At 49.2% G+C, this 16,728-nt stretch overlaps 1 protein-coding gene across 16 annotated transcripts in view; it reads left to right on the forward strand.

The window, feature by feature from the left end:
• CLEC16A (C-type lectin domain containing 16A) overlaps positions 1-16,728 on the forward strand; it is a 235,284-nt gene that overhangs the window by 33,663 nt on the left and 184,893 nt on the right. For all 16 annotated transcript variants that reach the window (XM_069569950.1, XM_069569948.1, XM_069569951.1 and 13 more), the window contains 4 exons: positions 1,085-1,208; positions 5,770-5,944; positions 7,604-7,657; positions 11,088-11,201. In XM_069569950.1, the coding sequence (XP_069426051.1) occupies positions 1,085-1,208; positions 5,770-5,944; positions 7,604-7,657; positions 11,088-11,201 (467 nt within the window). The remainder of the gene's footprint in view (positions 1-1,084; positions 1,209-5,769; positions 5,945-7,603; positions 7,658-11,087; positions 11,202-16,728) is intronic.

The following is a 16,728-nucleotide window of genomic DNA, read 5'->3' on the forward strand; positions in this document are numbered from 1 at the left end:
ACGACGCCCGGGTTATTTTCTGTGTAGTCACACCCTGGAGCGGGGACCCTCTTTTCTTAGGGACCAGATGCTTTGCCTTCCCAAGTTAAGACGTTATTACTGGAGATGACCCCTAATTGGGAGGGGGGTTTAGGTGCTGCTCGGGGACTCACTCCAGCCTGGTTCTGGGATGACCTTAGACTGGAGAGCCTTCTAAGAACTCAGAGCGGGGGACCATCTGGGGATCATAACCTGGGGGCCAAATCCAGCTCACAGACAGGTTTTCATTGGTTTAGATATTTTTTGAAAAAATACATAGTCATTGATATTTAAAACTTGAGAGAGCTGGAGTCACAGCCTGGATTTCTGACTTGAAGCAGAAGACGTGGCTGCTGTGGGTGCACGGCCGTGCAAGGCGGCAGTGAACCGGCAGTGAGAATTGCTGCTGTGGGGCCACGGCCCTCACAGCCCCGTTCACCCCTGGGCCTGCTGGCTCTGCTCACTGGTTGGCGGCCAGCCCACTGGCCTCTGGACCCTGGCTCTGTCTGAGCCCCAGCCCTGCCGCCTGCTGCTCTCTGGTCTCTTCTAACCTGTGTCTTTCTATTTAGATGCCTCCCGCCCTAGCCCTCTGCCCCTCTGAGCAACTGTCTCACCCTCCCAGCTCCTCACCCTGTTAACTCTTGTCTGTTTTTTGCCTTTCCTTCAATGACGATTCCCGTGTTCCTTATTCCAGTGTCATGTAAGTTAATAACTTCTGGTTTTCTGCTTTCTTGACTTACCCTTACATGCAAATACGAGAAACTTGCTTGAGAATGGTGTAGTTTTCATTGTAGTCTAGCTAAATGCACTGCTGCTAAGTAGGTTTCCTCATGCACTATCAATGTTTAACCCTGATTCATTGATTTTATTAATTACAAAAATAATATAACTACCTTCATAGTTTTCTGAATAAGGCAACTGTTTTAAAGTATTTCCAGGCAAGACAGAAAAGAGTCAGATTGTAGTAGAGGGCTTTTTCATTGCATTTTCTTTTTTTTAATCTCCCCCCAAGTTATTTTTGGTAGCTTGACTTTCTTTTTTTCTCTTCTTTTGTGAATCTTCTCAGTGGATAACCAGGCCATGCTACACTATATCAGAGACAAAACCGCCGTCCCTTACTTCTCCAATTTGGTCTGGTTCATTGGGAGCCACGTGATCGAGCTTGATAACTGTGTACAAACAGATGAAGAGTAAGTGACTACCCCAGGGTGCCTGTTAGGTGGACAGAATGCTTTGGGGAGAATTCTGTTCTCATTGAGAAAAAAGCCCAACACTGGAACAAAACTAACCACCACCCCCCGCCCCAGCCTGTGCGTAGGCAGAATATGGACTTCCATACTCTGAAAGGTTCCACCCAGCTTTCCACTATTCTTAGCAATAGAAAGTTGGAAACCGCTGAGATACCTCTGAGTACCGCTGAGAGAGGAACAGGGTAAATGAATCGAGTGCACCCGTAGGGTGCTGGGCAGCTGGTGAAAAAATGAAGATGACCTTCCACTGGTGATTGGATAAACACCGTGTGGTATCCATCTCAGGATGGATGAGACACAGCTTGCAGTGGAATAGTATTCAGCAATAAAAAGGACCGAAGTACCGACCCTCATGCGACACCCTGGGTGAACCTTGAAAGCATTATGCTCAGTGAAAGGTTGCAAGGGGCCACACATTATATGATTCTACTTATATGAAGTGCCCAGAATAGGCAAATCCACAGAAGCAATAGATTAGTGGTTTCCTAGGGTTGGAGGAGGGGTGTGTGGGGTGAGGTGCGGAAATGGAAAATGACTGCCTGGGCTTTTTTGAGGTGAGGGGATAAAAATATCCTAAGGTTGATTGTGATAATGGTTGGAAAACTGTGCATATGTGTTAGTCACTCAGTCGTGTCTGACTCTTTGAGACCCCATGGACTGTAGCTCACCAGTCTCCTCTGTCCATGGAATTCTCCAGGCAAGAATACTGGAGTGGGTTGCCATTTCCTGCTCCAGGGGGTCTTCCAGACCCAGGGATCAAGCCCAGGTCTCCTGCATTGCAGGCAGATTCTTTGCCATCTGAGCCATTAAATTGTGTACTTTGGGTAACGATTTTGGTATGTGAATTCTATATCAGTAAATCTGTTCAAGAAAAAATTAAGATGATAAATAGACGTCTCAGAACAAGATTTCTCAAACTCTGCACTGTGCCTCTCTTCAGCTAGATAATGCTTCATGGTGGGGCATCCCATGTGTCATAGGATGTTTAGCAGCACCCCTGGCCTCCACCCACTAGACGCCAGTAGTGCCCTTTTCCAATTGTGAAGACAAAAACTGTCTCCAGACAGAGGTCTCCTTTAAGGAAAAATTGTATCAGTTGAGAACCACTGCCCCAGAGTGACAGCTCTGCACGGATCTGGTGAGAAGTACACCTAGATGGGGTCAGGACGATAAAGGGACTCAGGAAGGTCTCTTGGAGCTGCAGAGGGCTAGAGAGAGAGAAAATATTAGCTTCCACATTGGCAAAGAAGTAAGGTTCTGTGGATCACAGATCAGTTGGGAGAATGAGGACCCATATAGATATGGATAAGGCTTCACAGGTGGCTCAGTGGTAAATAATTCACCTGCCAATGCAGGAGATTCAAGAGACTTGGGTTTGATCCCTGGGTTGGGAAGATCCCTTGGCATAGGCAACGCACTATGGTATTCTTGCCTGGGAAATCCCATGGACAGAGAAGCGTGGTGGGTTATAGTCCTTGCCAGGGTCACAGAGAGTCAAACAGGACTGAGCGATTGAAAAAAAAAAAAGGAATATAGATATGAATAGTCATGGATATGAGACCTGATGAGACACAGCTCCAGAAAGAACCGAAAGTTATTCAAGGAAGAAAGTGAACTCCTGGTCCTCCACGTGACTCTGCAGTGACTGGTTATAATGTCAACACCAGTTGCTGATGACTGCTGGGTGGGGAGGGGTGGAGGGAACACAGAATTCTGTTATCAAGGGAGGTCCTTGTGTACTGTCTAAAATGGCTCGATCACAAAATAGAGGTCCTTGCAGATCGCAAAATAGAGGGAGGAACTATCCACAGAAATCCCTAAAAGGTTTGAAACTGCTTCCTCTGGAGAGTGGGCAGGGCTGGGGGAGGCGGGGCCAGGAGCTGCTGTGTTTTATTGTCTCTTCATCAGTTCTATTGGATTTTTAAATCCATGTGTTCAGTCGCTCAGTCATGTCTGACTCTTTGTGACCCCATGGATTGCAGCACGCCAGGCTTCCCTGTCCTTCACTATCTCCCAGAGTCTGTTCAAATTCATGCCCATGAAGTCGGTGATGCCATCCAACCATCTCATCCTCTGTCGTCCCCTTCTCCTCCTACCCTCAGTCTTTCCCAGCATCAGGGTCTTTTCAAATGAGTCAGTTCTTCGCATCAGGTGGCCAAAGTATTGGAGTTTCAGCTTCAGCATCAGTCCTTGCAATGAATATTTAGAACTGATTTCCTTTAGGATGGACTGATTGGATCTCCTTGCAGTCCGAGGGACACTCAAGAATCTTCTCCAACACCACAGTTCAAAAGTACCAATTCTTCAGCACTCAACTCTTTTTATAGTCCAACTCTCACATCCATACATGACCACTGGAAAAAACCATAGCCTTGACTAGACGGACCTTTGTTGGCAAAGGTTTTCAGCTTTTCAATATGCTATCTAGGTTGGTCATAACTTTTCTTCCAAGGAGTGTCTTTTAATTTCATGGCTGCAGTCACCATCTGCAGTGATTTTAGAGCCCAAAAAAATAAAATCTGACATGCTTTCCGCTGTTTCCCCATCTAGTTGTCATGCCATGATCTTAGTTTTCTGAATGTTGAGCTTTAAGCCAACTTTTTCACTCTCCTCTTTCACTTTCATTAAGAGGCTCTTTAGTTCTTCTTCACTTTCTTCCATAAGGGTGGTGTCATCTGCCTATCTGAGGTTATTGATATTTCTCCCAGCAATCTTGATTCCAGCTTGTGCTTCTTCCAGCCCAGTGTTTCTTATGATATACTCTCCATATAAGTTAAATAAGCAGGGTGACAATATATAGCCTTGATGTACTCCTTTTCCTATTTGGAACCAGTCTGTTGTTCCATATCCAGTTCTAACTGTTGCTTCCTGGCCTGCATACAGATTTCTCAAGAGGCAGGTTAGGTGGTCTGGTATTCTCATCTGTTCAAGAATTTTCCATAGTTTGTTGTGATCAACGCAGTCAAAGGCTTTGGCATAGTCAATAAAGCAGAAGTAGATGTTTTTCTGGAACTCTCTTGCTTTCTCGATGATCCTATGGATGTTGGCAATATGATCCCTGGTTCCTCTGCCTTTTCTAAATCCAGCTTGAACATCTGGAAGTTCACAGTTCACATACTGTTGAAGCCTGGCTTGAAGAATTTTGAGCATTACTTTACTAGTGTGTGAGATGAGTGCAATTGTGAGGTGGTTTGAGCATTGTTTGGCATTGCCTTTCTTTGGGATTGAAATGAAAACTGACCTCTTCCAGTCCTATGGCCACTTCTGAGTTTACCAAATTTGCTGGCATATTGAGTGCAGCACTTTCACAGCATCATCTTTTAGGATTTGAAATAGCTCAACTTGAATTCCATCACCTCCATATGGAAATAACATACTGTTTATCTGTTAGTGGTAGGACTGTAGGAGACTTTGATTTCTTTTTGCTCTTATTTTCTTCTTTAGCTGTGTGTCCCTTCCAGTGACCATCTATTGAGTAATAATCACAGTAGAAACAAAAGGTCTTGGATCTAGAGTGCTTTTTGCAGCAGATAACCTCTCTGGGGGAGGGGAACAGGCCCCATTGGCTATTTCAGATCTTTATCCCTGTTGAGCATGAGGCTGATCCACTCATAGGGCCTGGACAGCCCCAGTGCCTGTGTCTGCACTGGAAGCAGGCAGGGGCCTCCTGGGACCTGGGGTGTCACGTCCCCACGTGGCGCCTCTCACACGGTCAGGACTGGGGTTGTCTGAGGCTGCTGAGGCCTGCCTGTTTCCTCAGAACTCCTTAGGAGCATTCAACTAGTGAGGATTTATTGTTCCATTAATGCTGCTTATCTCAAGAACCAGGGATCTTGCCACTTGGACTGGTGGCTGCTCGTGTTTGAAGTGCCTGGCTAAAAGCTTCCCTGGGTCTTCCTGTGTTTGCCCATTTTGTTGGGGACTATGGTGACGATGATGGAGTCCACTGTTCCAAGGCCCCCAGAAAGTGGGAGGCATCCCATTGTTGTTGTTGCTGTTTAGTCACTCAGTCGTGTCCGGCTCTTTGCAGCCCCGTGGACTGCAGCACACTGGGCTCCCCTGTCCTTCACCATCTCCCAGAGCTTGCCCAAACTCATATCCATCAAGTTGGTGATGCCGTCCAACCATCTCATCCCCTGTCGTCCCCTTTTCCTTCTGCCCTCAATCTTTCCCAGCATCAGAGTCTTTTCTAATGAGTTGGTTCTATGCAAAAGGTGGCCAAAGTATTGGAGCTTAAGCTTTAGCATGGTGATGATGTGGAGTCCATTGTACTGAGGCCCCCGGAATGTGGGGGATCCCTTGAGTCCCCTAAAATCGAATGCAGTGGACCTGTCTGTTTTTCCTTCCTGTAATCCACTGGTAGGGCCAGGATAGGTGTCTCTCGAGACTGGCTCAGATATTTGTTTGTGAGTGAAGCGCCCCCAGCAACCTACGTCACAGGCCATCGGTTCTCAGCTCTGAGCCTGGGCGTTGGGGCTGAGGTGGGCCTCTCTCCCGGCAGGCACCGGAATCGGGGGAAGCTCAGCGACTTGGTGGCTGAGCACCTGGACCACCTGCACTATCTCAATGACATCCTCATCATCAACTGCGAGTTCCTCAACGACGTGCTCACGGACCACCTGCTCAACAGGCTCTTCCTGCCGCTCTACGTGTACTCACTGGAGAACCAGGACAAGGTGAGCCCGGCCGGGGACGTCTGCAGGCAGGGGGAGCAGCCACCCCACAGGGACGGGGCTCTGCAGGGACTGCGGCTGGAGCCTGAGGGACAGTCCTTTCCTTCCCTTCTTTCCTGAGAGAGGGGTGAGGGAGAGGGTGGGAGGGAGGGAAGGAGAGAGGCAGACGGCCAGAGCGTGTGAGTGTGTGTGTGTACAGTAAATGAATGAGAAAAGATTACTGACATCCAAAGGAGACAGGAAGCCTCTGCAAATTCAGGATTTTGGTTTCTGTGCGTCCTTCTGAGGTGCTCTCATCCCTGCTCACTTTTTCGGCTAGTTGCCAGAGCTAATTGACTTGGAGAAGATCCAGCCAGCTGCAAAACTTGAATGGCCGGAAGGGGATGGAGCACACCCAGGAAAAGATCCCGGGGCAGAGACTGTCCACAGTGACAGGCGGCAGAGCCCTCGAAGGGTTGGAGCCCATTCATGGGCACTTTCTCAGATATGCCTTCTCCCTCCTCTCAGAGTTTGTGGCTCAGGAGTCTGGAGGGCACCGGGACCCTGCCCCCCGAAGTGATTCTGAGCTGGTGGTTCTCAGTGCCCGTCCCCAAGAAAAATGCCACTTCGAGGAAAGGGGACCTTTGGCCAGTACTTCTGAGAGTGAAGGGGCGGAGGCTTTGGCAGGAGGTGGAACAAAGCCAGCTGGTTACATTGCAGGGATTTCAGCCTCTGCGCATGTCCCAGCTAGACCGGGGTGTAGCTTTCTTTTTGGAGACAGAACACGGGGCTTCTTGTTACAAACAGGTGACTCAAAGAAAACTGCAGCCCTAACGAGGGCCACCTGATGCTGCTCTGGAGGTGGAGAGAAAGCTGGGGAACTGGTGTTTTCAGACCTGGTTTCAAATTTTGCCTCTTAAAAAAAAAAATGTTTTTTTTGCCTCTTTCCTCATGACCTTGGACCAGGCAGTCAACCTCCCTGAGCAAAACAAGGGTCCTGAAGATCCTTAGAGGCTTGGTAGGAGATGGGGCTCATTGGAGCCCAGTATAGATGAGGGGCTTCTCTGAGATCAGGGTGCCCCCCCCTGCCCCCATCCCACTTCCTGAGAGCAGGCCTCTGGGGCCTCTCTTGCCAGGTTCTTGGTGCCCTAGCTGGGGGAAATTAACATTCTTGGTAACTTAAGGAGCTGGTTCTTCTCTTGGGTCCAGCATCTAATCCATGACTCATGGTGAAAGGTTTCTCAGGTGGAAGGTTAGCAGCCTTGCAAATAGTACTGGATAGGATTGTTGTTGAGTCGCTCAGTCATGTCCAACTCTTTGGGACCTCGTGTATTAAAGCCCACGAGGCTTCTCTCTCTGTGGGATTTCCCAGGCAAGAACACTGGAGCGGGTTGCCATTTCCTTCTCCAGGGGATCTTCCCGACTCAGGGGTTGATCCCATGTCTCCTGCATTGGCAGGCAGGTTCTTTACCACTGCACCACCTGGGAAGCCCATCAGATGGGATGAGGTGTGAATGTATTTTGCAGGGTCGACTTTGCCACCAGGAAAGAAGAGCCTTAGGGTCTTGGAGGAAGTTGGGCCGCTGGGTGCCACTCATTCAGACAGATGGCCTCTGGCTTTGTGTATTCTGTACTACTCACATGTGTAACCCAGACTTCTCTCATTCCCCCAACCTTCACCAGGGAGGAGAGCGACCGAAGATCAGCCTACCGGTTTCTCTCTACCTTCTCTCCCAGGTATGTCTGACCCTTCACCCACGTCCCCACCACACTGGCAGGCCCGAAGCCCTGCTGCCTTTCAGAAGTTTCCCAGGCCACCTCACTCCATCTTCTCTGTGTGCGTCCCCCATCTTGAAATGAAACAACCCTGAGTCAAGGGGCTATGTATCTCCTTCATGGTAGACTTGGAAATTTAAAAAGAAGTGAGAAATAAGTCAAGCCTGGCAGATATGTCGTTAGTTTTTACTGTGGGGCCCGAGCTTTCCAAAACAACCAGGGAGTGTTCTAAATACCTTTAAAATGTGGCCTGTGTGGCCCCTGCTCACAGCCATCTTGAAAGAGGCCCGAAGCTGCAGGACCCAGCGTGTGTTCACAGAGCCACCGCAGTTTAACCAACTCCCACTAATGAGGCCGTTGTCGTGGTCCCGGGGCCCACATTACCTTCTGGAAGGTATCTCGTAGCAGCCTCAGTACCCAAATTTGTGTCTTGAGCCAACTTGTCTGCCTCCCTGTCTTCAACAAGTGTGTCTCCTTCTCACAATTATGTAATATTTACAAGAAGGGAAAAACTCCATGGCGACCCAGTTACATAACTTTAAAAATATTTTTATTACAAGTGGTGCAGACTCTCAGGCCATCTCATTAGACTGCTAAGCAGTTAGACGTTTGACCAGAGCTCTGTTCCCACTTCTGCAGCGGCCCAGGTATTCATTTGCTTTGCCGAGAGAATGTCCTCGCTGGGTCCTGGGCCATTTTGCGTTTGAGGTGGGGCCATCTCCTGTTGGCCCGGGAAGAGAAATGCTAACCCGGCCTCTTCCCAGCGCCCGGGCTCCGCACGTGGCTGGCTCACATTACTCTGGGACTCTGGTTCTGGGGGATCTGTGTGCTGGGAGCTGCATGCTGATGCCTGAATGCCCCTCTGTGTGATGGAGCTCCCTGCAGTCCCCTGCCCCTCCCGGCAGCTGTTTCCACCACCTCATTACCAATCGTCCTGCTTCCGCTGATGAGGATTCTGGGAGCCTGGCAGGGGCGAGCCGGCCAAATGCGGAACCGCAGGAATCCCGTGGCAAGCGCCCCCAGCACCCTTCAGCTGCTGGCCCACCCCGAGGATCACCGAGGTCAGGCCACGCTTTTTCTCCGAGAACCCCCTTCCTCCCGCTTTCCTAGGGAAGGCCCAGCCGCCCAGGCAGCTCATTACGTGTGTCAGTGCCTCATAAAAAGCGTTGTCATTGGCGTCTCTCAGCCCGAGCGAAGGGCTCTCGCACCCCTGCGTTTCCATGGACCTTGACCATCACGTGGCCCGAATGTGTGAAAACCTCAAATCAGGCATGAATTCTGGTCCTTAAACTCTGCATCAGAGTATCCTTCCGAATTATTTTTCAAGCATCTCTGCTAAACCAAGAAAATTTGCATTGATGACATTAATTTGGTGTGATGGAGACGTTGTGCAGCTGAAACTAAACCACCGCTGGGGACAAGGGCGTGACTGGGGCAGACCAGCCCAGCCTTTGACTCCGGCAGGCACACGCTTCCACCCATCTCCCAGGCACTCGCTGCCCCTCTCCCCGCTTTCCTCTGTGCAGGGCACGGCCAAGAAGAGCACCACGCGTGTCCACACTGGTCGTCACCAGGTGGGCCCCAGTAGGTGTTCACTGGATGTTTGTGGACTGAATTCCTTCGTCATCATCACGGTCACTCATGTTTGAATGCCAGCCACAGCCCCCAGCGTGGGCTAACCCGCTTTGTCATGCTCTATAGTCTGAGGTAGTTGGTATCTCCTCAGTGCTTTAAAAACAGAGGTGCTTTTTTTTTTCCCTTAGGTGGGTACAACGTTTGTTTATTCTACTGTGCCTTTCATCTGAATTGTATTTATTTTTTTGGACAATATAGTCACCCTCCTCAAATAGTACAAAATGACATGTAGGGAAAAGTTCCCTCTTACCGCTGCCCCACCTGTACCCAGTCCCACTCCCCAGAGGCAGCTAGTATTTTAGTCTCTGCCTCTCCTTTTTTTTTAACAATATTTTAAAATAATTTTTTTAAGTGATAAAGTTCAAACAAGTGAAAACCAAGTTGTCTTTCTACTTTTTTTTGTTGTTCAGTCTCCTGATTTCTCTCTCCAGAGACAACCGTAGTCACAGGGTTTCCCCAGCTCCTTCTGGAGATGTTCTCAACTGGCAGCGATTTCACCCCCCGCCTGGGGACAGCTGGCAGTGTCTGAAGACGTTGCTGGTTGTCATGCCTGGGAGAGGGGGTGCAGCTGGCATCTAGTGGTTCGAGGCCAGAGATGCTGCCAAATATCCTATAATGCCCAGGGCTGCCCCCCTACAGCAAGGATTTATCACCGGACAAGAGTGCCAAGGAGGGACTTCCCTGGCGGTCCAGTGGTTAAGACTTCGCCTTCCAATGCAGATGGTGCAGGTTCAGTCCCTGGTCGTGGAACTAAGATCCCAGATGCCTCGAGGCCAAACAGCCAAAACATAAAACCGAAACCATTATTGTAACAAATTCAGTTAAGACTTTTAAAGTGGTTCACATCCAAAAAATCGTAAAACAGTGGCAAGATTTGGAACCCCTGTTGCATGTATATATGAGCAAATACAGACGTGCGCACACACCCTCTGATGTGCAGATGGTGGGTCCAGCCCATGCTGCCCTGCAAAGCCGGTGTTGCCACTGCATCTTGAAATATACCGGCAGGTGTGTCTGAGCTGGCTCTCCAAGGCAGTGTGGGTACCCTGACTCCTCAGGCCATTCCTTTGGACGTCAGGCAACAGGGTGGGGTGGCCAGGCCACCCCCCGACAGCCCAGTGCCTTCTGATGCTTGCCGCCTGGCATGACTCCATCGGTCTCTGGCCCGAGCAGCTTTTCCTCCCCAGTTTCCACACCTCCCAGCGCCGCCCTGGAATTCTTGGGCGCTCAAACCCACCGCAAGGGGAAGAGCTCATTCCATGGGTGGGATCTCTGCGTGGCTGACCCTTTGCCAAGTCCCCGACTGGAACAAGGCCTGCTGGCCACTTCATCCGTGTAACTGAAGGGCTGGACCAGGGCCTCCTAGTCTTATGCTAATCGGATTTGACACCAAAATGCCTGCGGAGAGAAAAGAGGGTGCGGGTTTGGCGCTCCCTTCCCACATTGCTTCACTTCAGCCCGATTTGGCTTCAGGCGGCCAGGAGGGACAGTTGCGCTTTAACGCATTTCTTTCTGCCAGCGAGCAGCCAGCCAAATAGGCAACAGTCTGAAAGGAGGGCCCGCCCCTAGGAGGAGAGAAGTCCAACTCGTTTCTCCTAGATGTGACCCATTCTCTGGATTTTGCGTCACTGGGATTGCCGCTAAGACAAGGCTTGTGCAGTAGCCCAGCCTCCTCATTTCAGGTGAAGGAAGGATAAGGTTGAAAGTCTACATGCTTTAATGCAAATCCTTTTTTTTTTTTCCCCTCCTTCGCCAGGTCTTCCTAATTATACATCATGCACCCCTGGTGAACTCGTTAGCTGAAGTCATTCTGAACGGCGATCTGTCTGAGACATACGCTAAGCCCGAACAGGATGTTCAGAGAAGCTGTGTAAGTCATTAGCGGGGGGACTGTCTCAAGACCCTGATAAGACACGTGGTTCATTTTGTTCACGTGTGTTTCTCTCAAACCAGAGACCAACATCCTGCCCGTTACAGCACTGATGACATGTAAGCTGGTCTGGGATTCAGGGGACCTCGTTGGTCTTGACATACCCAGAAGAATCTGGGGTTGGGTACCAAGAGTAGATTTGACTGTGCATGTGTTATTGAACTTGGAATCGTCCTGTTCTGGGCTTCAGGCTGTGTATCTGTGGGGCATGGTTATTGGGGCAGAATGAGAGAATACTTTTTCTGAGGCCATGCTATCTACAGAAGCTGGGCAGGGAATATCTGAATGACACAGACCCTGTGAGAGGGCAGGAGGGAGCGGTGGGGACTGTAACAAATTGGAGAATGTGTGTCCTTCGTGAGCAGTTACAACTCACCCCAGCCTGAAGCCCTTCTGCAGTTATGTGGATAAAATGCACTGTGGACAGGTCCTCTCATGGCTCTGGAGATGCTAGAAAGCTGCATTCTGAAGCCAATACTCCCATCACCAACATGGCCTGAACGGCATGTTTATGGTTTGTCACGTTTGTGCTGAAGGGAAACTCCAATCACTGGGGCGATGACTTCTCCCGAGGCTTTCCCTGCTTGGCCCTGTGTCTGGCCTCCCTTCCCCCCTCCCATCCTGCTCACTCTGTCTTGGTGCCTCTTGCTTGGTCCCCAGAGTGCCCTGTGCTTTCCCTCCACGTCTGTGCTTGGAAGGCCCTTGCTCCCAGTTCTCTGTCATCCAAGGTCTTACCTGTTCGGAGCAGGCATCTTATCTGCTATTGACTCTTGTGGGTGTCTGAGATGAGCAGTGCTCACACAAAGGCCCTGTCTCTGCACCCGTGTTCTCAGGCAGTCGGCGCACAGGTGATGCAGCCGGGCTTACCCTTGGACAGTCAACTCTGTTGTCACATTTGAGCGAGTGGGTGGAGTGTGGTCCTGGAGCGTGAAGGGCCAGAACTCCTTGGAGTGCAGTTATACAAGGCCCCTGCCCTTCTGGTTTTCCTGGTTTGCAGTGTCTTGGCCAGGCCACTGTGCTTTTTAAGGGAAATCAGAACCTCTGAAAAGGTTTCCAGAAACCTCTGTCCTCACTGGTGATGGCATTAGTTCAGCTGAATTGAATGAGGTCTTTTCATGGCCCCTGTCTGGCCTGTCCTTCTTCAATTCGTTCAAGAAGTATTTATTGCACCCTTTCTTTAGATCAGGCGTTGTGCTAGTTCTGGTAATACACGAAACCTAAATAGCCCCTGTCATGCCGGGGCTTTATGACTCCACAGGAGGGCCAGGACGTTGATAAAACTTACAAACAAGGCTACTATTTCAGGTCTTTGAAATGCTCCAAAGGGCAGGAGTAGTGTTTGATGAGAGGATTTAACTTGGAAGTGATGAGGGAACAGAAAGGACTCCCCTAGTGGTCCATGATGTGACAACACGTGGGCTGGAGTGGACCTGACAGCGTTAATACTGTTGATACCACTGGAGAGATTTCTTTGCAGCTTTCTTAAACTCTCTTTTGCTGAGTAAATGCAAGTTGCAGAACAGAGAGGGAAGAGTCAGCAGGGTCTCCAGGCAGGACCCCTCCAGCCTTGGGGTTGCCCTGGGAAAGTCATTTCACCCCATTTAGGGAACAGCGAATGTCAGTTCCACTCGGGAAAGCTGTGGTGAGGATGGGGAGAAGATAGATGTAAAGTGTCTGTCAAGTGCCTGACAGGTTGCAGTCTGGCCCTCAGAACTGTTTGGTTTGGTCTTCATAGTGTTAGAAAAGTTTATGAATCGCCCGCCAACTCTAAAATTTGGGAGGTTTCACATAAAAACCCAGATTTCAGGATGGTCTTAACAGTCTGAAGATCTGGTCCCGGTTGTGCCTATGTTCCTGTAAGAAGCTCCTCAGAGGCCACCCCCTGCCCCCATCAGACGAGTCCTGTGTCGGCCATCAGATTTGTCCAGTCCCCACGCAGCCAGCTGGTAACTCACACTACAGTTATGTTAATAACAGATGAGAATGTAGTGGGTTCCTTCAGACTTCTTCTGCCACATGATTTCCAGACCCTAAGATCACCGCTAACTGCAGTTAGACTTAGTGTTCTAAGAGGTGAACCCAGAGACTGTTGGGGTGCTTGGGTTTGCAGGGCTTTTCATTGAAATTGATGGACATGCAGTTGCAGGAAATAAACCATAGCGATCTGTTAACCTTTCCCTAGTTTCCCCAGGGGTGATGTCTTGCAAAACACTAGGACAGTGTCAGAAAGCAGGATATTCACATCGGTACGTGGCATTTGCAATTAGAGTAAAAGCAAATGGCATGGAAGTTGCTGACTACCTCTCGGCTTCGGATTCCCACTTTAGTTGAACCTCCGATCAGCAAGATTATCTCTGAGATTCGTAAATTTTCCCAACAGCCTTCTCTTCTCCCGCCTCCATTGTGATAGACACACAGTTCTCCTGGTGGAGACACCTGAACTAAAAATGAAACGCTTTTGTGTGTGTAAAGACTCACCAGCCCAAGTGAAAGTGTCAGCCTTCTACTTCCGGTTATTACCTTTCCCTGAGTGTGAAATCGAAGTCTATTGCGTTTTGACGACTGCTGTTGAAAATCGGGAAGGGCTTCTCTCAGCAACAACTTGTTTGACAGCAGTCCTGGTGAGATTTACCTCCCTTCCCTCCAAGCAAGAACAGACTCCTATTGTTTCCTGCCTGACTCGGATGTGGTTTGATCATACTTGTTTTAAGTTTCTTGGTCTTTTATAACCTACTTTCTCCTTCCCGTAATTTGTTAGATAAGTTACTGGTATTGCTTCATTTTACCAGCAGACCTTTCACAAAACCAAACCAAAATTGAAGAGAGAGAAGCAGAGGGGAGAGCAGAGTTACTTGAAAAGTCTGTAATTTAGGGTTAAATTGAAAACACATCAGCATGCTTAGATAGACGTCTAATTGGAATTCATCTGTGCATTAAAACCATATGGTCCCCATGAAGGGATAACTCTGTCTGTAACTCTAATGCAGAGCAGATAGTTTTCTTGTCGGGGGAAACGAGTAAGAGAACACTCATTCTGAAACTGCCAGCATCTCATTACTTCTGCAAAGTGAACATACAGATTAGATTATGGGATGTGCATCATTACCCGTAGGTACTTTTTTGTTTCTGAAGGGACTTTTTTCATCCTGGGTTTCTGTGGAGTTGCTTCCTTGGTTTTGCATTCATTCATAGAGAGATGTGCTGGTGCCCAGGAAAGACACAGCCCCTCGCTCCGCACTGGGCTCGCCAGCCCCGCAAGGACAGTGGATCCTGTCTTGGAGATGCCTCTGTCACCTGTGCTGACCCAGGACTGGCCAGAGATGCCTGGGGGTCCGCCACAGCCCTGAGTGGCTCAATGGGTGACTGGTGGCAGGGTCACAAGGCCTCCTGTGATGTTCTTCTTGACTCTCAGAACCTGACCCTCACAGGGCACCTTCTCTTTGCTCAGGGGGCAGTTCCCCATTCTGTCTGGTGTGGTGGATTCTGAGCTAGGCTGCCTGGGCCCCTCAATCCTGGCTCCTTGTCTTACTAGGTGTGTCTGGGGCAAGTTCATCCACCTCTCCGGGTTTCCATGTCCTCACCTCTCTAATCAGAATAACAACCGTGCGTTTGCATAGAGGATTAAATGCAGCACATGCTCAGTTGCTCCGTCTTGTCTGACTCTTTGCGACCCCATGGAATGGAACCTGCTAGGCTCTGTAGAGTGCCCATTGGAAGGACTGATGCTAAAGCTGAAGCGCCAGTCCTTTGGCCACCTGATGTGGAGAGCCGACTCACTGGAAAAGACCCTGATGCTGGGAAAGAGAGAAGACAGGAGGAGAAGAAGACGACAGAGGATGAGATGGTTGAATGGCATCATTGACTTAATGGACATGAGTTTGCGCAAACTCCAGGAAAATAGTGAAGGACAGGGAAGCCTGGCATGCTGTAGTCCATGGGGTCGCTAAAGAGTCAAACACGACTGTGCAACTGAACAACAAAGTGTTTATTCACACAAAGTGTTTATTCACAACAAAGTGTTTATAGCACACATCAGGGCCTAACTAGCAGATGCTAGCTTCATAGTGGTCTGAGTTTCTGAGGCTTCAGAACAGCCCTGCATCCGCTACCTCCCTTGTTGGGGTGATTAATACAGAGGTATACTCAGTGCTCCCCAAATGGACAGGCCCTGTGACTGGACACAGGGCACAGAGGGTCAGGTGTTGGCAATGATGACGATGATGACAGCAACGATGGTGGCTCGGTTTTGAACATTGCCGAGTAGTGTTAGCATCTGAGCCTCTGCATGCATCTGGGCCTGCAGCTCAGCTGGCCCTAGGTCCCTCTCTGGAAAGTGTGGAGGAACTCAGTTCAGTTCAGTTGCTCAGTCGTGTCCAACTCTTTGCGACCCCATGGACTGCAGCATGCCAGGCCTCCCTGTCGATCACCAGTTTACCCAAACTCATGTCCATTGAGTCGGTGATGCCATCCAGCCATCTCATCCTCTGTCGTCCCCTTCTCCTCCTGCCTCCAATCCCTCCCAGCATCAGAGTCTTTTCCAATGAGCCAACTCTTCGCATGAGGTGGCCAAAGTATTGGGGTTTCAGCTTCAGCATCATTCCTTCCAATGAATACCCAGGACTGATCTTTAGAATGGACTGGTTGGATCTCCTTGCAGTCCAAGGGACTCTCATAAGAGTCTTCTCCAACACCACAGTTCAAAAGCATCAATTCTTTGGCACTCGGCTTTCTTCACAAAAGCCCTCACATCCATACATGACCACAGGAAAAACCATAGACTTGACGGACCTTTGTTGGCAAAGTAATGTCTTGGCTTTTGAATGTGCTATCTAGGTTGGTCATAACTTTTCTTCCAAGGAGTGCCTTTTAATTTCATGGTTACAGTCACCATCTGCAGTGATTTTGGAGCCCCCCAAAATAAAGTCTGACCCTGTTTCCCCATCTATTTGCCATGAATAATGGGACCAGATGCCATGATTTTAGTTTTCTGAATGTTGAGCTTTAAGCCAACTTTTTCACTCTCCTCTTTCACTTTCATCAAGAGGCTTTTTAGTTCCTCTTCACTTTCTGCCATAAGGGTGGTATCATCTGCCTATCTGAGGTTATCGATATTTCTCCCAGCAATCTTGATTTTTGCTTGTGCTTCTTCCAGCCCAGTGTTTCTCATGATGTACTCTGCATAGAAGTTAAATAAGCAGGGTGACAATATACAGCCTTGACGTACTCCTTTTCCTATTTGGAACCAGTCTGTTGTTCCATGTCCAGTTCTAACTGTTGCTTCCTGACCTGCATATAGGTTTCTCCATAGGCAGGTCAGGTGGTCTGGTATTCCCATCTCTTGAAGAATTTTCCACAGTTTATTGTGATCCACACAGTCAAAGGCTTTGGCATAGTCAACGAAACAGAAATAGATGTTTTTCTGGAACTCTCATGCTTTTTCGATGATCCAGCAGATGTTGGCAATTTG

This window comes from Ovis canadensis, chromosome 24, assembly GCF_042477335.2.
Source record: "Ovis canadensis isolate MfBH-ARS-UI-01 breed Bighorn chromosome 24, ARS-UI_OviCan_v2, whole genome shotgun sequence".
NCBI lineage: Eukaryota > Metazoa > Chordata > Mammalia > Artiodactyla > Bovidae > Ovis > Ovis canadensis.